The 22,271-nt window shown below is 44.9% G+C and overlaps 1 protein-coding gene across 1 annotated transcript in view; it reads left to right on the top strand.

The window, feature by feature from the left end:
* Positions 1–22,271, top strand: part of LOC147884725 (uncharacterized) — a 134,713-nt gene that overhangs the window by 77,194 nt on the left and 35,248 nt on the right. The window contains exons 10-11 of the mRNA XM_087397210.1: positions 15,393–15,587; positions 16,077–16,328. Coding sequence (XP_087253336.1) covers positions 15,393–15,587; positions 16,077–16,328 — 447 coding nt within the window. The remainder of the gene's footprint in view (positions 1–15,392; positions 15,588–16,076; positions 16,329–22,271) is intronic.

The following is a 22,271-nucleotide window of genomic DNA, read 5'->3' on the forward strand; positions in this document are numbered from 1 at the left end:
ATCTTGGAAATGACTATGCATGTGACATAGTGGGAGTAGGTGACATAAAGTTTTCTTTTGCAAATGGGTCTGTATTTATTTTGAAACATGTGAGACATGTGCCTAAGTTGACCAAGAGTCTTATTTCAGTGGGGTCAGCTAGATGATGCTGGTTTCCACACCACTTTTGGCTTTTAGAGTTGGAAAATTCAAAAGGGCTCTATGCTTTTGGCCAGGGGTGCCAAGTGTGGGACTTTGTATCCCTTACATGTATCAGGGGTATTTGATCATGTTGTTGCAATAACCGAGCAGCCAAGCACTTCTTTGTGGCATTGCAGGTTAGGGCACATGAGCCAGAATGGAATGAAACTCTTATGTTGTCTGGGTTATGTACCGCATTTGAGTTTCTCTGATTTTGAATTTTGTGAGCACTGTCTCTATGGGAAGCAGACTAAATCAGCCCATAAAAGAAGGGGAAAGAAAGAGTTTGAAAAGCTTGATTTGGTTCATTCAGACGTATGTGGTCCCATGCCTACACGGTCATTAGGTGGGGCTGAATACTATGTGACATTCATTGATGATGCAACTAGGAAAGTGTGGGCTTATGCTATAGCTCGGAAGAGTGATGTGTTCCAGGTATTTCAGAAATGGCTGGCCTTGGTTGAGAATCAGTCAGGTAGAACGCTTAAATGCCTATGGACTGATAATGGTGGAGAGTATCTCTCTCATGACTTTCAGCATTTATGTGATACACGTGGGATTAAGAGGGAGCTCACATCCCCTCGTACTCTAGAGCAAAATCCAGTTGCAGAAAAGATGAACTGTACCATTCAAGAAAGGTTGCAATGCATGCTTTCCAATGCAAGTCTTTCTGGTGGTTTTTGGGCCGAGGCAATGAAGACTGCAGTGCATGTGATCAATAGATCACCTAGTAAGAGTTTGGATGGTGGTATTCCTGAAGAGGCATGGAGAGTCAGTAGAGCTTTGCTGATTTTTTTGAAGGTCATTGGTTCATCTGCTGCTGCTCCCCGCTCCTCCTGCTCCCCTCCTCACTGCTACTCTCCTCTCTGCTGCTCCCCCGCTCCTTGCTGCTCCTCATGCTCCTCTCCTCGCTGCCCCCTCCCTTCCCTCCTGCTGCTCCTCCTCGCTACCCCCTCCCCGCTCCCTGCTGCTTCTCCTGCTGCCTCCTCGCTACCCCCTCCCCTCCTTCCTCGCTACCCCTTCCTACCTGCCCTCTCCCCCGCGCCTGCTGCTGCTCCCCCCCCGCGCCTGCTGCTGCTCCCCTTGCGCAGCGGCTTGCTGCCCCCCCCCCCCCCCCCCGCATCTGCTGCTGCTCCCCCCCCCCGCGCTGCAGCACCCCCTCCCGCGCCTGCTGCTGCTCCCCCTGCGCAGCAGCTTGCTGCTCCCCCCCACGCCTGCTGCTGCTCCCCCTGCGCAGCAACCCCCCCCCCCTCCCCCCCCCCCGGCATCTACTGCTGCTCCCCCCCTGCTGCAGCCTGCTGCTCCCCCCCCACTCCTGCTGCTGCTTTCCCCCTGCTGCAGCCTGCTGCTGCTTCTCCTCCCTTCTCCTTCCCCTTCCCTTCTCCTCCACTCCTGTCTCCCCCTGGTTTCTTCTTCTCTCTCCCTTCTCCTTCACCCTCTCCTTCATCTGGATTACCCCTATTTTCTTATAGGGGTCTTTTTTCTTTAATACTTAATAGAAGTCTTTTTTTGCAAAAAAAAAAAAGAAGAGGCATGGAGTGGCAAGAAGCCCTCTTACTCTCATTTGCGTATATTGACAAGAAAGTGATATATTCCATTCAAAACGAATCATACAACAGGTGGGAGAGAAAGTACTCTATCCCTAGCCTCAACAATGTGGCAAAAAAGCCATGGTGGTGGTCTAAAATGCCACGACATCCCAAAAGGGGTCAAATGAAAAAATAATGAGCAGTCCCATGTCCTCATGAAGGATAAAAGTCTCCCACGAGCTGCCAAAGAGGTGCCTGTACACCGCTCCCACTGACTCCTGAGAGTGAAGATAATCTCCGCCCAAATGGAAGCAAGAATGTCGGCCTCCGTGCATAAATGACCCCCAAGGACAAAAGAGCATCGCGAACACCATATCCGCCATAGGGTAATGCTAGAAATCACCTCCCAGGCTGAACCTGCAGGTGAAGTAAGCCTGGAATCCTGAGCTGGTACTGGTATAAAAAATAAGTCCTGTGGCTCCATGATGCTAATATCAGTGGGACCCTGTCTCTGGCGACACTGCATGAAGAAACCGTAGTCTCCTGGCTCTGACTCATAGAGGGCAAAGGCTCCAGATCCTCTTCCCCAAAGGGCAGCACCCCATGTCATCAGAAAGGACTCGGATGTAACATATGAGAGCAACCTGAAGATACCTGTCCATACCACTCTAGAGCTGGGGCAGCTCCATAAACAATGCTTACTAGATTCCTCTGCAAGCTGACAACGCATACACAAGGAGGGTCTACCCATCTGCTGAAGCCAAGTACCCACAGGTATACCCCTATGAATAGTGAGCCAAAGGAAGTAGGAGACTTTCCTGGCTCTACTGATGCCCCAAAAGTGAGTCCAGTAGCTCTACAAGAGCTCTGCAGTAAGTCCCTGTGCATGCCAATGCTGTGAGGCAGATGGTAGGTGATGAGAATCTCTCTGCTGAAGCCTATAACGTACCACATAGTTGCTAGTAGAACCTGGTTGAGTACCAGAGCTCTTCCGGCCAAAGAGAATCTAGCCGTACTCCAGTAGGCTAGCTTTCTCCGGATATTCTCAAGAACTGGGGCAAACTGTTGCGTCGGGGACACCTCAATGCCAACCTGGAAGCCTAGATATCTGGTGGAGGTGCCTTTGGGTATCCATACAAAGCCTCTGTCTCCTCCCCATGCTGGTGTATCCTGCTGAGCTCCAGTCCAGATGCCTTTTGATTTGTTCCAATTGACAAGTCCCCCTGAGGCTAGGCAGAACTTGTCAATTGCATCCGCAGCAGTAGCAAGACTATATGCATCTCCTCTGACTGTCAGTGCCGTATCATCAGCAAACTCAGTGTCCAGAAGCTCCTGCTGCTATCGGATAGGTAGATGAAGGCCCAAAGTGCCATGACTGGTAGCCTGCATAAAGTATCCCATAGCCTCCGCTACGAAAAGGAAAAGGTAAGGTGCAAGCGGGCATCCCTGTCGTACCGATCTGGATAGCTGAAAAGCCGGTCCTCTGCCTCCACAGACCACCATCCTACTAGAAGAGTGAGAGTAAAGTGAGGAGACCCATAAAATCCATCTATCACTGAAGCCTAGCCTCCTCATAGTGCCCTCCAAGAAACCCCAGTCCACCCTATCATAGGCCTTCTCAAAATCGAGAAGGAGAACTGCAATCTCCTGCTGACTCTCCTTCGCCCTGTGAGTGGCCTCCCAAAAAGTGAAGATATTGTCCAAGATACTCCTATCTTGGACAAATCCTGTCTGAGTAGCTCTGATGATACCTGGTAGCATAGGCTTTAAACGAAGGGCCAAGGTCTTTGCTAGGATCTTATAGGCTGTCCCTAAAAGTGTAATGGGTCTCCAATTTCGTAGGACTGTTTTGTCTCCCCCTTTCGGGATGAGACAAATCATACCTGTGCATAAAGCCTCGCCCAAAGATCCCGTGTAGAGGAGACATGCGCGTACTTGGGTACACAGATTCAGACTATGCAGGACATGTGGATAGTAGGAGATCCACTTCTGGTTATGTGTTCACCTTTGCAGGTGGTGCAGTGTCGTGGATGTCTCGCGCACAGAAGTGCATTGCTTTGTCTACCACAGAGGCTGAGTATGTTGCAGCCATAGAGGGTTGCAAGGAGGCTATATGGCTTGATCGAGTAGTGGGAGATTTGGGGATTCATACAGGTGTACCGACATTGCATAGTGATTCCATGAGTGCTATTCAGCTAGCACGGAATCCGGTCTTTCATGCAAAGACCAAACACATTGAGGTCAGGTACCATTTCATCAGGGAGGTACTTGAGGACAAGTGCATAGAGCTTGTCAAGGTTCATACAGATGATAACCCTGCAGATATGCTGACGAAGAGTCTACCTAGTCAGCGGTTTGAGTATTCTCGTGTATTGATGGGCATTGGATAGTATGCTCACTGGTTGTTCTCCCTTAAAGGCACATTGTCCTTTAAGTGGGAGGTTGTGGGGGTTAAATGTCACTGTGCCTTTACCCCGGTTATGTACAATACTCAAACACATATATAAATGAATGAAAAAGAAGATTAGGGTGTTCTGCACCCCCCAAAACTTGTGTGGCTCCCTGTTTCTCTCTCTCCCTCTTCCGTTCTTGCTTCCGTTACATCTAAGTGACTTGATATTTGGTACTTCGGAGGCGATAGTAAATACTATCGAAGTGTCAATTCCAATGGATGTTGTGGGATGGTGGGCTTGGGGGGAGCAGTCAGAAGGGACGGGCAATCTGCCCTGCAGTTTCTAAACACCAAAGCTATGCAATCAACTAGAGATGCTAATTGGATGAAGAAATGAGAGAGAGTCCAAGTAAAAGAGGATGGGCCGAGCATGCAACTCACTACATTTTTCCTAGAATAAAACCATGTTTATTTGAACTACAACCCAAAAATTAAGCAGTAAGTACCAATGAGCCATGATGGCCGAGGGTCCATACAGGTGCAAGCTAAGTTAGGATTCTTTTTTGACAAATTACATGTTCTCGTGGCCAGTGGAACTGGACGAGGATAGACTGAATGGGATACCACTCATCAATGACGGTGAAGTCTAATTGAAACAGTTCGAAGATCCATTTGTTGCTTGGAGAACATTAGGGTGAAGCTAGAGTGGAAGAGGACGGAGAGGCTGAAGGAGGAGGCTAAGGTGGGAGGAGCTGAAGGGAGGAGGGGCTGAGAGGGAGATAGAGGGGCGGGGTGGGGTTGATGCGGAGGGAAGGGTGTTGGAATTATTATCATATTCTAGGTAGTGGCCAATGTATTGTAATAAGTAGGTTAGGGGCACTTTTCCCTCATAAAGGTTTTTTCCCCTTACCACAGTCCAATCCCTAACTACGGTTAGTGAATAGGATAGGGTTTTGTCACTTAGACAAAACCCCTCACTTCTTTTTTATACTCGCTTCATTTCAGTCCACTATTCAGTACACTTACGTTTTGCTCAATCTCTCTCTTGCTCATCACTCTTGCTCTCCATTGTGCTCACATTTGGTATCAGAGCAGGTTCTTCCTGCTTGACCTTCTGCCTCCAGACCGTCCGTACGATTCCGTACGTTCTCCATCGCCAACAGATCTGCACCGCCGTATGGATTTCGACCCGCATTCCGTACACAGGTGTCAGCTTGCCGTATTGATTTCGATCCGCATTCCCTACACAGGCGTCAGCTCGCCGTACCACTGCACATGCGAACCGTATTCCAACTGTATCAGCGCCGTACAACTCCCGCATTTTGTCCATACCTGCATCCATACATTAGTACATATTTCGTACTATTGCGCCGTATGTGCAGGCGCCATACATTCTGTCAGTCCGTATGGGTTGACATGCGACCTATTTGCTCTGTACTGGTTGTCCAAACAGCCAGCAAATAGTTTGCCGTATACCAGTACCTGATACTGTCCAGCAGTTGGTCTTCAGGTGAACAGTGCAGGAACATTTTGGGAATTGGATGCTATTGAGCAAGAAATTGCTCAATTTTTGTGAGCCATTGCTGGGCTGAATTTTTTGGGACAAATCTGTTGCATCAAGCCATTGATTGGTTCAAATTCAAGCAAAGATTTGGGGCTTTTATGCATTTTTTGGCAGACATTGCAAGCCAATTGCAGAGATTGGCCAAGAAATTGGGGCTTTTGCAGGAGACTATTGGAGGTAGGGGTAGAGGTTAAAATGCAGCACAAGTAATTGGAGCAACTGTTGCAATAGTGACTCCCACAGCATAGCATAAAAAATGGGATTCTAGGGATGCACAAGCTCTATCAGTGATTTCTCTTTCTGTCAAGAGGTTCATTATTTCTCACATTCGGTCATGCAAGACCTCAAAGGCAGCTTGGGAGATATTAAAGAGTGTGTTTGCAGCAAGAAATGATGCCAGAGTCTCCTTCCTGAAGAGAGAGCTATCTCATACGCATATGGATGAGGGAGATTCCATGAATACTCGATCTCACAAAGCTTCAAGATTTGAGGGAGCAGTTGCTGAATATTGATGAAGTTATTCTGGATTCAGAGATGATTACCACCACTCTGAATTCTCTTCTTGAGTCCTATCTTGGTTTCCACACCTTGCTGAATTTGTCATTGAGGGAGGGCAGCAATCCTCTCTTTTCAGGAGTTGGTAGGACTTCTGTTGCAAGAAGAGCAGACACGAAGAAATATGGCAACACGGACTGGCGAGCATGCCATGCTTTCTAAGTTTAAGCCCAAGGGAAAAGGGAAGCAAAAGCAACATGCTAATCAGCCTGCACATCAGCATAAAGCTGATTCAGGACAGCGCACTTATAAGGCTAAGGATGATGCAGATAAGCCTAAAAAGAAGGGCATTTGTCACTACTGCAAGAAGCTAGGTCATTATATTGGTGAATGCAAGAAGCGCATACATAAAGAAACAAAAAGAGATTCAGGTATGGCTGTGTCAAATGCATCCACTCCTCATGCCCATGATGGGGGGGATGTTACAGCCAACTTTGTGGAAGAGCACTATGCCTTTTTGTCTTGCATTTCAGATTTTTCAGTGGGTAGTTCATATACTACATGCATTATTGAGGATGATCCTTATGCTTTCTTGACTTGCAATTATTATCATCCTTCAAAGGATGCATGCTCTCTTAGTGTCAATGAGACACTGAATACTTGGTATTTTGATAGTGGTGCTTCCAAACACATTACTTCTAAGAAGAGCCTGTTTGCATCTTTGCACCCTCCACCTACTAAAAAGAAGGTGACTTGTGCGAATAGTTCTTCTTATTTAGTGTGTGGAGTGGGGGATATCATCCTCACATCCACTGATGGCACAAATTTCAGAATTTCAGATGTTCTCTATGTACCAAGTATAAAAAAGAATTTGCTTTCAGTGTCCTCTCTCAATAGAGGAGGATTTCAGGTTATATTCGATGATGCTAAGTGTGCAATCAGAGACAAAGAGAATAACTATGCTTTGATGTTGTCTGGCACTTTGTATCGGGGTCTTTTTCAGCTTGATATATATAAGAAAAGATCTGATCTTGCACTTTCAGTGAGTACTCCCACTGCTGCGATGCAGAATATAGAGTTATGGCATGCCAGGTATGGGCACATGAGCTATGGCAGCTTAATGGCACTTCAGAAGCATGCTATGGTTGATGCGTTTCCTCTTTTGGAGTCACCTCCTCCTCATGCATGTGAGGGTTGCATCCTTGGCAAGATGCATAGATTTTCTTTTAAGAAGGATGGTGCAATAAGAGCTACTCGAAAATTACAGCTCATACACAGTGATGTCTACGGTTCCATGAGGACACTTGCTTTTGGTGGTTATATTTATTATGTTACATTCATAGATGATTTCACCAATTACACTTGGGTCTATGGTCTTAAGGCAAAATCAGAATTGTTTATGCATTTCAAACACTTTGTGGCTATTCTTGAATGAGACAAGACTCAAGGTGCACAGATAGAGGGGGGGAGTATATGTCTCATGAGTTTGAGGCATTTTTGAAGGAGAAATTTATCACACATCAGCTTACAGTGAGGCTTACACCTCACCAAAATGGTAAAGCTGAGCGCAAGAATCGCACTCTTATGGAGATGGATAGATGCAAGCGCAAGAATCGCACTCTTATGGAGATGGATAGATGCATGCTTATTAGTAAAAAGGTACCTGACAGGTTTTGGCTCAAAGGCCTCATGTGTGCAAACTATGTTTTGAATCGGACTCCCACAAAGGCTTTAAAGACAATCTCTCCCTGTGAGGCATGGCATGGGAGAAAGCCTTCAATGGATCACTTCAGAGTTTTTTATTGTGTTGCATATGTCCACGTGCCTGTGGAGTTTCGACACAAGTTGTCAGATAAGGTGCTTAAATGCATTTTTGTTGGGTACAGTGCACAAAGCAAAGGCTATCGTCTCTACAATCTTGCTTCTCGCAAGATTTTTGTGAGTAGAGATGTTATATTTGTTAGGAAATGGAGTCAATTTGAGTGACTTTTAGTGTGTTCTAGAGTAGTACTATACTACTTTATATCCTAGAGTGCCATATGTCACTATGGGACTTATCCCATATACATTTGACACTTAGAGTGTGTGTGTGCCTATCCTATAAAGGCATTATACTTTCATTGTCATTTTCATTAAGCCTCATGCCTTTCTTGATCATGTAAGTCCTTTGCTTAGTTGTATATTTCTTTCTCGCATTATTTCATTTCCATTATGCTTTCCTAGTCTTGCTTTTCCTTTCCATTCCATTCCATGTCTTGCATCTTCATATGGTATCAGAGCTAGACTATCTTCCAAGAGGTTGAGGTAAGAGATCAACGACATTGAAGCCTCTCTCCCTCATTCCCCTTGGAGAAATGGCTTCTCCGATTCCATCTAGAGCTCTCTTCTCCACGCCATGATCTGTCACCTCTCTTCTCCTTCCTTCAGCTACATCTTTCTGTGACTTGCGGACGATGTGACTCTTCTATTTGGATTTAGAAGTAGAATCACAGCTTTGTGTCTTCAACAAAGTTGTAGAGGACCTTGAGTACTAAAAATTTCGTTTTAACATCATTGCAATCTGAGTTTTCTGTGAAAAGTTACAACCCTTGCAAGAAGTGACGAAATTTGTTTTTGCATGCGAATTTTGTTCTGGAGCTCAATGATTTGACAGTTCAAGCATGATGTAGCCAGCTCAACGTGGAGCTGTCCATCCTCTTCATCATTGACCTCTGCTCTAGCCCGCCATTTGCTCCTTCTGCCTGACATTCTCTTGGAGCTGCTGCCCGCAAGTTGGTACCCGTATTCTGCGCGCCATTTCTTCCTCTCCTACATCTCCATTGTGCATGCCATCTCTCCCATTTCTTCCTCAGCCCTCCATTTCTCCCTCAACTTTCTTGTGCCCTTCATTCTATCCATAACTCTTCTCTCTCCTAGCTGCCAGCTTTATGGGTTCGCTTTCCACCAACTCTCTCCTTGTGGAGAAATTCAAGGGAGACGGATTTCCCTCATGGCAAACAAAAGTGCAACTCCTTCTCACGAAGAAGAATGTTTGGGATGCCATCGAAGATGATGAAGCACTTGAGGCATCAACGGAGCTTCAAACACGAAAGATTTGGAAGTAACACAATTCGAGGGCCATCGCAATCATCGGGCTTTGCCTAGATGATTCATTGATTCATCACATCGACTTCAAGTCCAAGGCAAAGGAGATTTAGGCACGCCTTGAGAATATATTTGGTAACAAGATCACCAACTCTAAGGTATTTCTGAAAATGCAATCTTATAAGCTGAAAATGGAAGAGTCTGATACTTTGAGTGCGCATATAGCAGAAATTCAATCTTTAGTTCAACAACTCTCCAATTTGAAGTGTTGCCCGGATGATGAGGACAAAATGGCTGTCTTGATGACAAGTATGGAAGGGATTTCTCGCTTTAATAATGCCCTTGAAGTACTTTGCATTGCATCTACTACATTCAAAGATATGGTGTCTCGTTTGCTTGAAAAGGATCGCCGCAACAAAGAATCTCCATCTTATTCAGCAGATACTACACAGGCACTTCCCTCCACCAGCAAATAGAGACCTAGGCCATCGACTCCACCAGCACGAGGAAAGACATTCAAGCCATTCAAGTGCACTTACTGCAACAAGCTCGGTCATACGGAGGGCAGGAGTTACCAGAAGCTTGCTCAATAATAATCGAAGGATCATGCCAATTGGGTGGCATCCACCACTAGTGATAATGCAGACGAAGATGACTCGCCGACACAAGATCATGCTCTTATAGTTTGTCTCCCACATCTAGAGGATGATGGAGATCATGATTTTTCTTTCTAAAGCATTGGGTACTCTGCCCTGGGGGTGTTTCCCAAAAATGAATGCAATAAATCATGTGTGTTGAGTCAATAAAGGTCCTCTGCCTTGGATAGTCCTCCTAAAATGATGTATTTCTTTTATATTTTTGGTGTGTGGCTCCATGTTCCTCATTAGTCTTTGGAGCCAGGTGGAGATGTACTATGGGAGCCATGTGTTTTTGGCTTTGATAGGTCTATTTGTTGGTGCATTGGTCTCCTAGACCTTTGAGTTGATCATGCATCCATGCATGATGCGCCTCTGAGCCATGCTAGATGAGATTTCTATGTTATGCTCACTAGCCTCTGAGCCATGCTCATTTGCCTCTGAGATTGTGTGGGAGTCATGTCTAGTTCTAGACCGGCATGCACAGTTTTGATGACCATCATTGTCATGTTCTGTTCTTGGTTCCATTCCAGTAATCCCTCACCTTTCCTCCATGGGGGGGTGTTAGGAAATGGAGTCAATTTGAGTGAGCTTAGTTGTATATTTCTCTCTGGCATTATCTCATTTCCATTATGCTTTCCTAGTCTTGCCTTTTTTTTTGCATTCCATTCCATGTCTTGCATCTTCAATATTTTCAGAAAATTCAGCACATACACATGCTGAATTTTCAATTCCAGCTTCTTCAGATGATGTTTTTGAGGGGATGCCTCCTATAGCATTTGGTTCACCACCTGAGGCTCAAGCTGAAAATCAGAATTTATAGCAACCTCCTCCTCATCCACATGCCCCGATTCAGCCACCGACTGATTTTGTACCTCCAAAGGGTGTGTCACGCAAGAGATTCAAGCGATACATGCAAGATGATCATGACAGACCTCTTGGTACTTCTTATTATATGCAGTAGTCGTCACCTTAGAGGAAGCGCAATTAGCATATTGATATAGCCATCCCCTAGATTAGATTGATATAGGTGATCAGTCTCGCCATAGCTCTACTTGGCTTGGCGCTATTACGAGATCAAGTATCCACATCTCAGGTCATAGGAATACGATGAGTTTAGATAGGGATGCCTTGGTTTTTGATGTTCACTCTAGGGAGCAGGTTGTCTAGGTCTAGAGATGAGGATATCCTTATAGACGTTGTTTTTGAGCCTGTCAGGTTATAGGTCATGTGGAGTAATGTTTCTTGGTTTCAGGATGATATCTAGACCCTAACCCGGATCACATTCCCTTGGGTGATGGAGGATTTGACTCTATGCACGTGTCCCAACAAAGTATTTACAGTGGGATCTCGGGGAGTCAAGTGAATCAATGTAGGGCATCGAGAGAAAAGCCTCTCCTTCTTTCACTACACAGTTACTAATGCTAGAAGTTTCAGCTTAACCTTAGAGACTAGAAGCCCAACAAAGCTCTAGATTGGGAGAATTTTCATATTTCTACTGACGTACCGAAATCCTTTTTTTTTAAGAGACTTTGGAAATCCCTCAGGAAGAGAAAAATCTCTCTTTTCTTTTGGATTTCTATTCATGGGGATTTGGCGAGCATTTTAGCATGGCATATTTGGAGATCTAGATGCAAGAGGATGTGGATGGCTCCCAGATCCACCCCTCACACACACTGGCTAGTATTTGGACAAATACTATACACACTTTGATGGCCATTTGGGTGAGCATGCAAGGGTCTTCGCGAGCGGCATCTACCAAGAGGATAGTTTTTCTTAGAGAGCAGAGTGACTTCGATTTTTCTCATAGGCCACCATAGGGTTGAGGTGGCATTTTCAGCCTCAACGTTTGTGCTTCTCTAGCTCTCTTTGATTAGCATGCTTTTTGTCCCCATGAGCCTCGCTCTTGGGGTTTCTTTCATACTAAATAGAAGTCTTTTCATTGAAAAAATAAAATCTCCTAGCATCGCTTCCATCACGAGTGTCATTGTTATATGAAGTCAAAGTGAGTCAAATTTGAGTGTACTAGGTGTCTAGGAGGTGTTTTATAGTCTAGTGAATCCTAGACATGCCACGTGTCATATTGGGAGCTATCCCATATACACTATGGTTTTCTAGAGTCTAGTGTCACACTATATAGTGTTGTACTTGTGTATTGTCTATTACATCAGTCAACATCAAGCTATCAATACATTGTGAGTATGTTGGTTATTGCCTTGCACTTGTACTTTCTTTCCTTTCCATCTTGCCTTTCATTATGCTTTCCATATTTCCATTCCGTTTTTTAGCTAGCTACCATGTCTCTTCATATGGTATCAGAGCCTTCCTTCCTTCCTCCTTGCTTCTCCATGAGGTAGAGGGTGGCCGGAAAGAGAAGCTGCCCTCTCTTCTCTTGGAGGAGCTCCCCTTCCCTTCTCCCTTCTTCCTTTGCCTCTCCATCTTGAGCTCTTCTTCTCCTACCCAAGCCTCACCACAAGCCTCAGCTAGGAAGGACCATGTGGATCTGCAGCACCCGCCAATGCTCAGCCAACGAGCCGCTTCTCTGCCCGCCATCCTGCGGATCTTCTGCCCGCTCCTCTGTTCGCCATTCAGCCCGCAGCAAGCAACAAACAAGCCCGCCATTCTGCTCGCTCTTCTACCCTCCTTTGTTGCCTTACCACGAAGCTCTTGCTGACCCAAAGCTGCGCACGCAACTGCTGCTCTACGCTGCTGCTGCACCATACAACAAGGCTGTACAAACAGCCTGTACCAGCCGTACAACTGTACGGACTGTTGCGCCATACAACAGGCCTGCTGTCCATACGCTTTTGCAGTACTGCCCATACAGCCAGTCTCGAAATGTGCACCATCTTCTGCAAACAGTCCGTCTCAGTGCTCTAGCCTCGGGATTGCTGCCAAGATCTGCTCGACATCTAGCTGCCCACACGGCTTCTCCTGCTGCTCATGTTTCTCCTATTGCCCAGGAAGCTCTATCTTCTCGCCATTCGAGTGGCCACATTGCACACCTCATCCGCATTCTATAATGGTGTGTAGACTCCACACTAATTTGCAGCAAGAAGATAAAGAAAAAATAATCTTGATGTGAGGTCCCGGCTTCTTCCGTGGTGCAAGGCTTGCACATTGAGTGACTCTACTAGTCCTTGTGGCACCTCCGGTCTCTACATCGACTTTTAGCTGATTCTCCATCTTCTATCTTGAGAGTCATGCGATGACTGCTCCATATAGCTACCCCATGGACTTCATTGACACATATTTTGGGGCATCCATGTCTAGTTCTTCATCGATCTCATCATTGACTTGCAGGGATGTGCACACATGTGCAGTGGCTATTTGGAGGACATCTCTTACTCCTAAGAGATCTATTTTTATTATTCCTACAACTTGATGTATTTTGGGGTCCTCTGCCCTAGGTAGTCCCCCCTAAAATGATATGTAACTGAGTGTTTGGTTGCCATTGAGTCTAAAGCTCCTCTTCCTTGGATAGTCCTCCTAAAAAGATGTATTGGTTTTCCTATTTTGGTGTGTGGCTTCCTAACATGTCCTATTATGAAGCCAAGGGGGGATGTACTGTGGGAGCCATATGTATTGGCTTTGATAGGTCTATTTGTTTATCAGGCTTGGCTTGTGAGTTTTAGGATGTTGACCTCTGAGTTGGTCATGCATCCATGCATGATGAGCCTCTGAGCCATGCTAGATGAGATTTCTATGTTATGCTCACTAGCCTTTAGGATTGTGTGGGAACAATGTCTAGTTTTAGACGGGCATGTACAATTTTGATGACCGTCATTGTCATGTTCTGTTCTTGGTTCCATTCTAGTAGTCTCTCACCTTGCCTTCATGGGGGGTGTTAGAATATGAAGTCAAAGTGAGTCAAATTTGAGTGTACTAGGTGTCTAGGGAGTGTTTTATAGTCTAGTGAGTCGTAGACATGCCACGTGTCATATTGGGAGTTATCCCATATACACTATGGCTTTCTAGAGTCTAGTGTCACACTATATAGTGCTGTACTTGTCTATTGTCTATTACATTAGTCAACATCAAGCTATCAATACATTATGAATATTTTGGTTATTGCCTTGCACTTGTACTTTCTTTCCTTTCCATCTTGCCTTTCATTATGCTTTCCATATTTCCATTCCGTTCCTAGCTAGCTACCATGTCTCTTCAGTCATCCCATTGCGTGTGGCCATTACATGTGTCTTGATGAATCACCTAGCGGAGAAAGTTGGGGGAGGCCAGGGAGGGGGCACTGTACAGATTGGGTTGTCTAGGGGGAGAGTTAGAAACTCCAATATATATCTCCTATGACATTGAAAAGACATGCCTATTCAGGCTTCACCCTAAACTGTTAGCTTCAACCTCCAACTTGACCTTGACACAACCAAATCCCCTACCCGTTCCTTGTGGAACTGTTTTTTCCAGAGAAAAGAACTTTCTATTAATGCTTTTAAAAACCGACCATACAAATCAGAAACTTGAGAGGTGTTGATCGTGGTGGGAAACAAAGGCAAACCTGGCTGTCAATCAGCCAGTTTTCAGAGAATCTAGCCCATTGCCTAGGGAATCTGTAAAATAAGGGCTAACAACCAGGATGGGGGACTATCATCAATCGAACACCTTGTTATGTGAATACATAAAGGAATCTTGCAGGCCAAGGCGGTCGCTTGGCACGCAGGAGCTATCTCTAAGGGAGTATTAGCCTTTTCTATTTGTCTATTTGGGTATGTTTGCTGTTAAAACCTTATGTGTCTTGTCTGGATATGTGTCATTGTTCTATCACACCCATTCAAGACTATTATTTTCCTTATTTGGGGAGAAATGTCTTGTTTAGCTTGCACAGGCCCCTCTTTCAATTATGGGGCACAGGCACGTTGTTTTATTGACCTGGGTTATCCGCTTGGGTGTTTGCAAGGTATTGCAGCTACCCTCATACTACACTTAATACTTCTCTGCCAGATTTGTTTTCTTTCTTTCCATATAAGAAGGATCATTTTTATTGAAAAGCAAGCAAGCCTCTTGGAGAAAGGGTACCTGTTGGGATCTTAGTAAGGAAGCAAATGATTTGACTCCAAATAATTATTTATTGAACATCAGAAAGGCACAAAGCTGAGTGGCTTTCTAGATAATTAATAACAATCTTGGGGGAACAAGTTTGCGACCTTAACAAAACCTTCCATATATTTTGCAATGAACGTGTAAATGTTGGGGCTTTATTTCCACATGTTCATGGTTGGCTTTTTAACCACTTACTATCTCTGATTTTAGAGTTTATCACGTGTAACTTCAACGTGCTCTCACGTGATTGTGTATATCTAGTTTACTAAAAGACGCAGTGAAAAATAACCTAGGGATTCGAAACTAAGTTGACTAATGTAGGTTCATTCATTTTCTTCATGCAAACGTCCTCTCTTGGATCTGATATGGACAAAGAGTGACATTTAATATAATATTTCAAAATTACAATTCAGGAACTGTGTCAGTATATTTCAATACCCTTACTTCTAATTTGCTAGATTGCAAAAGCCGTACTGGTATTATGGTGGGAGGATATGGCATGGAGAAGACGAGCTTCACAGCTAGAGCGTTTGCTTGCTTCTCGACGACGGCATACTCTGTTGGTTATTTCTTTACATTGTTGGATGCGTTCCACCTTTAATAACCTTTTGGCTGCAAATGCAAAAGTCCAAAATGAGCTTCTTGAAGCCAAGGTAAAGTATGCGAGGTTCTTACATGAATCTTCCCTCTGAAGTTTCTTTTGCAAATGCTGCAATATCTTTTAGGTGGCCTTGTTGATAGTCTGGTTAATCTATGACAATTTAAAGAAGATATACTGGATGCAGCTAGCATGTGATGTGCAATCCAAAGTCACATCATATCATTGGTGTATAATGTTTCCAAAAAGTAGAAATTTGTATTAAATTTCAAGTGACAAAAAATAAAGTATCATCCAAAGTTTTTTTTTGTCAATATAATTTGTTTCCTCAGCCATTTACAGTCTGCCTTTACTTTCCTTGTGTGTAATACCTCTTTTTAATATAATGAAGGAAAGGTAGTTGGACTGGGAAGTGAAGGACTTTAATTCCTTGTCTAAATGTACTTTTATGTACTTGACCTGACATCATTAATCTCTTGTTCAAGGTGGATGAAACGGAACAAAACAATATTTTGATAGTTATGCCTAGTTTTGCACTGTCCAGGCACTCTTTGAAGAACAGAAACAACAAACTACTGCAGTAGATGTTGAGAATCTACAGCTGATTGATCGACTTCACATGATGTCTTCTGAAATTGCTTACTTAAAGATGACTATAACGGAGAAGGAAAAGCAAGAGGATGACTTGCATCGTGCTTTGGAGGATGGTGCTTTCATTGAAAGCTCAATGCGTGGAGAACTGGAGCAGCAGCACATACGCATTGAAGAGCTTGAAATGGACATTCTAAGTCTCCAGGTATATCATTCTACCACAGAATAAATTTTATATTCTCTTTGCAAGAGACCACATCATTAGTAATCTTGCTTTCATTCTCACCCATTCCAGTTTCTTTGGCGTTTTCTTTTCTTTGTGCTAAATGTTTTATATTGTCCAATTTTAAGATTCAAAAAACCGCATAGAGGCTTTTGCTTGGGTGCATATCAGATAATAAGCTGTGCTTTGCTTACTAAGTATTTTGCCTTTTTTTATTAGCATTTTGACACTTGATTCATTAGTTTAGCACTTTAGCTTTCAGCAAGGGTCTTAGTGAACCCTTTGCTTCAGCCCTCAGTGGCTTGTATGAGTTACTTTTTTGGTGTGTACTTCGTCTCATAGGCCCGCAAGGCCTCTTGTAGACATTAATACATCTTTCTTTCTACTTAAATTTTCTTTAAAAAAGTGTCGCACACAACCTTTTGCCACATGGATTCTTTCTAATTTTGTGCTCTCTCTCTCTCTCTCTCTCTCTCTCTCTCTCTCTCTCTCTCCTCGCCACGCCTCACCAACTCCCCGCCATGCTTCTCCGCCATGCCACGCTGCTCCACTCCTCACCATGCTCCCACTCCCCTCCACGCTAGCTCCGCTAGTGCCACGAGAGCCCTCCGCCAATAGAGGAGCCCTCCAAGCTATCACGGGCCCTTTCTCCTTTGACATGGAACAGAGACACCTTGCTGCCGGGGTGCCAAGGGCACTGATGTGAGTCCCGAGGTTTCATAGCCACCCCACGGGTTGCTCAGCTGCGCCATAAGGGGTCCCGAGGCCCATAGCAGCTCAGATCAAGAAAGGCTGCCATTATGGGGACAAGAAAGCTCACCCGACCAGAAAACAAGGGGTGATAAGGATCGGAAGTATAGCCTCATCTAGACGAAAGCGGAGAAAATAGAAGACCCGAGCACCAAGGCATGCATATCAACACTCAAGGAAATATGTAAGATGCAAGACACAAAAATTGAATGCCTACGCGAGAAGTTGAGAGAGACTAGAGAAGATGAGCTCTCAAACCTCTGAGCTCAAATGCAAGATGAAATGAAGAAATGGCAAGAGGAGATGCAAAACAAATGGACATGTGAAAAAGGTAAAATGTTGCAGGACATTACCCATGCTCTAGATGAAAAAACCAGTAATTTTGACCTTAAAGATTGAGACATTGGGAGCCCCATGTTGCTGCCCTTCAAAGTGAGAATGACAAACTGAAGGCAAGTGCACATTGGGAAGAAGGGGAGTTTCAGCCACCCTTTAACGAGGAGCTGAACACCAATAAAGAACAAATGCAACAGGTCAAAAATGCAAAAGGGGTGTCGGAGGAAGGGCGCAAGATCATTAATATGCTGAAATCAGAGAATGAACAACTCAAAAAGGAAATGGAAGATCTGCAAACAACGGTACAAGGGAAATCACACAACAAATCACGAAGGGGAAAGCATATATGCTTGCATGGAAAGATGTACTAAAGAAAGACACTACACCAAAGAAAAGGGAGCTCATTTCTGAAACAATTGAAGAAGAAAAACAACAGGGCAGCAAGATTTTGAATGTGTTGGTCAGAGGCCTAGCAGTAGGAGACAACCCCATGTCAGATGCCAAAATCCTCTTTGACAAGATGGGAGTAAACCTCACTTGTGAATCAGCTTGGAGAGTGGGTAAAACAGATGCACTGATGAGGTCTTTGGTTGTAAAGTTACGAACAGCCACAGATAGATCCACCCTTATGAGTACATGGGCAGCACTTAAGAAGACCAACATCTTTCTTGATGAAGATCTCAAACTCCTACAGCAGGAGCATAGAAGGGAAGGAATGTGGCCGCAAGACAAGACGGGAAATGGGCAGTTTACAGAGAAGGTAGGGTGATCATTCGAGAGAGGGCAGACAAAGAAGCACGAGATGCAGGAGGAGGGGACAGGACATGATGGTGTCTGAACGATGGGGTGAGTATGCAAAACAAATTGAGTATGATAGTGTGGAATTGTAATGGCACCCTATGGTCCAACCCAGGGGGGTTCTTGGAGACATACCATAACAGAGATGTGATCTTCTACACCGAGACACATGAGAGCTCAGAGAGAGGGCAACTGTGATGCCAAAAATTGATATTTTTTATTTGGTATTGGTATTGTTTTCTTCTATGTTTGATAAGAGTTTGTGTATCAAGTGATAGCCTAGTGGCTCTCACTTATTTTTATTTTCTAAGATATTGTATGGGATTGAGAGGATGAGTGGAATAGATCATTGTAAAATACCATGTGTATGAATGATAAATACCTTGGTATAGGGTGAGAGTTATTTGTGTATGGGATGTTATGGGGTTTTTAGAAAATAGGAAGAGTGAGTCATATAAAGAGGTGCACTCATGTTCATGTGTTCCAATAATATAAGAGAGATCGCATGCCAAGCATGTGGAGGAGTGTGGAGTCAAGAGGAATCCTTCTAGAATTCCTATGTGGAATAAGGAGGATGTGGACATATGGAAAAGAGAGGGTCCCTATGGGCTCCATGTGGGGAGACTCTTGACTTTCTCAATATTTTAAGAGTCTTGAGCATCTTTTGATGGCACACATGGCAAGAGTAGCCAAAAAGGACATGGATGGTGACATACGGGCTTATGTGATTGATGGGGAAATGAATCTACAGGTAGCAATTGTAAATGGTTGAAGGAGGGTGACAAAATCTCTATAAAAGCAGCCCTCCTCTTTCTTGTTCAACATCTTTTCCACCATTAGGCCTCATGTTACCGTAGCTCTAGTCTCCTCAAGCCTCTTCCATGAGCCTTCTCTCCCTCTTGTAGATATTCTCTTATGTAGACTCTTGAGTCCATCTCTCTCTAGTTCATTCTCTCTCTATGAGTAGTCTTGGAGCTTCCACTCCCTCTTGTGCGTATGAAACCTCTTCTTCTTCCTTGTGTTTGTAGTATTTTGAGTTGCATTGGAGTGGAGTTTCACTCTATTGGTAATGAAGGTCACTTCAGGTTCTATCTCTTGAGTGTCTATTCCCTTTTTCCATTGTTTTCTCTTCCAAAGTGCTCAAAAGTGTTGTCTATTCGGCCGCTCATTGCGCAGACATGGTTTATCTATTTCCCAAGTCACAAAGGGAGCTCTTCCTTCCCTCCTAGGTGACCTCTATGGGACTTGGATTGTTGATGAAGTCTAATCATGGAAGTAGTATTCTCGGCACCAGTAGAAGGAGTAGGTGTTTTTCATGACAGTTTGACCCCCTGTCAGTATTTTGCTCATAACTTTTCGCTCGATGGTCCGATTTGAACGAAACTTATATTAGCGTGAAGCTCTCTTCAAGGAGCATCATCCTTTGTCTTCAGTTATTGTATTAGATGTCAAACTCAGCGACAGCTTTCTAAGCCTCCCTTCTTTATGCAGAGCCTGACACACAGGCCATAGATGTGACTAGAGATGAAATTTAACAGAGTTTACCAGTGTTTGTCACACCAGAGATGATATCCTCACTTGTGATGCACTCTTTACTAACACAGAGTTTAGGACTGCTCTCTTCGCTCTTCATAAGGACAAGTGCCCTGGTTCCGATGGTCTTACTCCATCTTTTTTTACAGCCTTTTGGAATATGACCAATCTTCACTAGTCACCTAGAAGACTCTAATGCTAGCCTCGGTAGTCTCCACTGGGGTCCTAAACTTTGTGAAGAAACATCACTGTCTGAAAGATGGCATCAACTTGGAGAGAGGGGTCATGGCGAACTCTGCCTGTATATTCTGATGAGGGACTGAGGGTTTACTCCGAATCATCCTGGATCCCATGGTCACCTGTAGTCTCTCAAATCTCTTCTACTCAGTCGCTGATCACTCCCCCTGAAAGGTGCTTCGTACATGGCAGTTGGTCTCACCAACGTGTCAAAGAGCCAACCCTTCCTTGGGGGTCCTGGAAATGTGTCTGGAAGCATCGCCTCTCTAGTCGGGCCAAAGCACCCCGTCCTCATGTGAGTCGTGCCGTACCCGCATGGATCATCATGAAACTTGGTCCAGTGAATACTATCCCCAAATTTGTGTAGGACTGCACTATCTCCACAGGCTTGCCACGGTATGTCAAACTATGGTGACGGGACACTGCCTGCGAGGTGTTGAAGATCATAACCGTGGTCTTCCCAAGGTTAACTTTCAAGTCTCTCTTTGCTGCAGTCCCTCTGCTGAGGATAATATGAGGACTATGTCATCGGCGTATAGCAATATCTGCACCATCAGGTCGGTCAGGAGCAAACCCTCTCCGCCTAGTCGATTGTTTGATAAAAGAAGTAATCTCATCGATATAGAGCCCGAAAAGAATCGCTGATAAGGGGCAGCCTTACTTTACTCTGATGGTGCTCTCAATTCAGTCTGATAAGCCTTCTGGGGCGCGTATCCTCCCTTTGACAAACTCATATAGACTCATGACCCCCCAAATCATGATATTTGGGAGCTATAGCTCTTGTAATCTCTTGATCAGGCGGGAGTGTGGGATAGTGTCAAATGCCTTACAGAAATCTAGAAAGAAAGTGTAGACTTTTTGATGCCTCGACTTCGCCTCCTTAATAACAGCCCTAAGGGTGAAAATGTGATCCAAGGTGGAGTGTTGTCTCCAAAATCCTTCCTGCCCAAGTGCCCGCTGGTCGTGATCCTCTATGTGGCTGTTGATCTCCCTCTCTAGTACCGACCCATATATCTTAGCCAAATTGTGGCTAATCATAAGAGTACGGTAGTTCTCAATGTCCATGGGATCACCTGCCTTGTGTATCGGTACTATTGTGGTGGTGCTCCAGGTAGGTGGGAAGCCATGGCATACGGCATGGTTGAACAACTGTGCTAAGATTGGGGTCAAGATCTCTTGCCCATGCGCAAAATGCTCAGTGCGTAGTACCTCATGATCTGGTGATGGTCGGTTATGAAGCCGGAGAAGGGCAGCTCGCACATTTTGTGGAGTAAACAAATGACATGTGGTGGGTCTAGACATAGGGGACATATCAGGTAGTGCCTGACCTAGGACATCATATAGAGAGCAAGCATATGTGTGCCAGACTACGGGATCTGTGATGGGAATGGGTGACTTCCCTTTTGATAAGAGTCCCCACCCCGTAGTAGGATATCCTCATCCACCCTGTGCATAAAGAAAGCCTACTTCTTACGCCGTGTCACTCAGCGTGAGATCTGATGTGCCTCTGGTGAAATCAAATGTCCAAGTGCTATCTCACATGTAAGGTGAGCTCTCATCTCTCTGCACTCATCATCAAACCAAGGATTTTGGAGCATCCTACCATCTGGAACACGTGCATATCGTGTCGTGGGAAAGGATCTAGCGGCAACATCCTATATCACCGATATAAGAGAGTTTGATGCATGTGCGAGGTCCATCCCATTGCCTAGTAGTACTGGAAGCTCAGAAGCCAGGTGGCTTACATACACTGGGTCAAGAGCACGGTCCAAATGGATCTGAACACGAGTGGGTAGTGGGGGGGCCCTCCTCATGGCTGGCACGGTGATCGATATACAAAAAGTAAAATATGAGTGGTCGGAGGAGGCGGCACAGTAAAACCATGTATCCGTGGACCAAGCAGGTAGTCTACTGTACTACTCCCCCCCTCCATGTGGGAAACAAGTTTTGTTACAGACTTCTATGCATCTAAGTCGGCTGCTAGTGTGGCTAAGGGAGAGGAGCTTGATGAGATGAGAGCATCATGGATCAGCAGTACGAGTGTCCACCACGATGCGGCAAGACGAGGGACACACACTTCTCATCCCTTCTCAGAGGCGACCGCCAGAGACAAGGCATCACCCTTGACGTAGCCCACCGAGGTCCAGAGGTCGAGGAGACCACGCCTTCCCCCACGTCACGAGACAGCTCAACAGACACAAATACGAGAGCTTCTCACATGTCATCAGAGTGCCACCAGGTTACCTGGATATGTGGAACCTGAGCATGTAC

The sequence above is a fragment of the Dipteris shenzhenensis genome, chromosome 26 (assembly GCF_047967505.1).
Source record: "Dipteris shenzhenensis isolate YYH24624 ecotype China chromosome 26, Dip_SZ_1.0, whole genome shotgun sequence".
NCBI lineage: Eukaryota > Viridiplantae > Streptophyta > Polypodiopsida > Gleicheniales > Dipteridaceae > Dipteris > Dipteris shenzhenensis.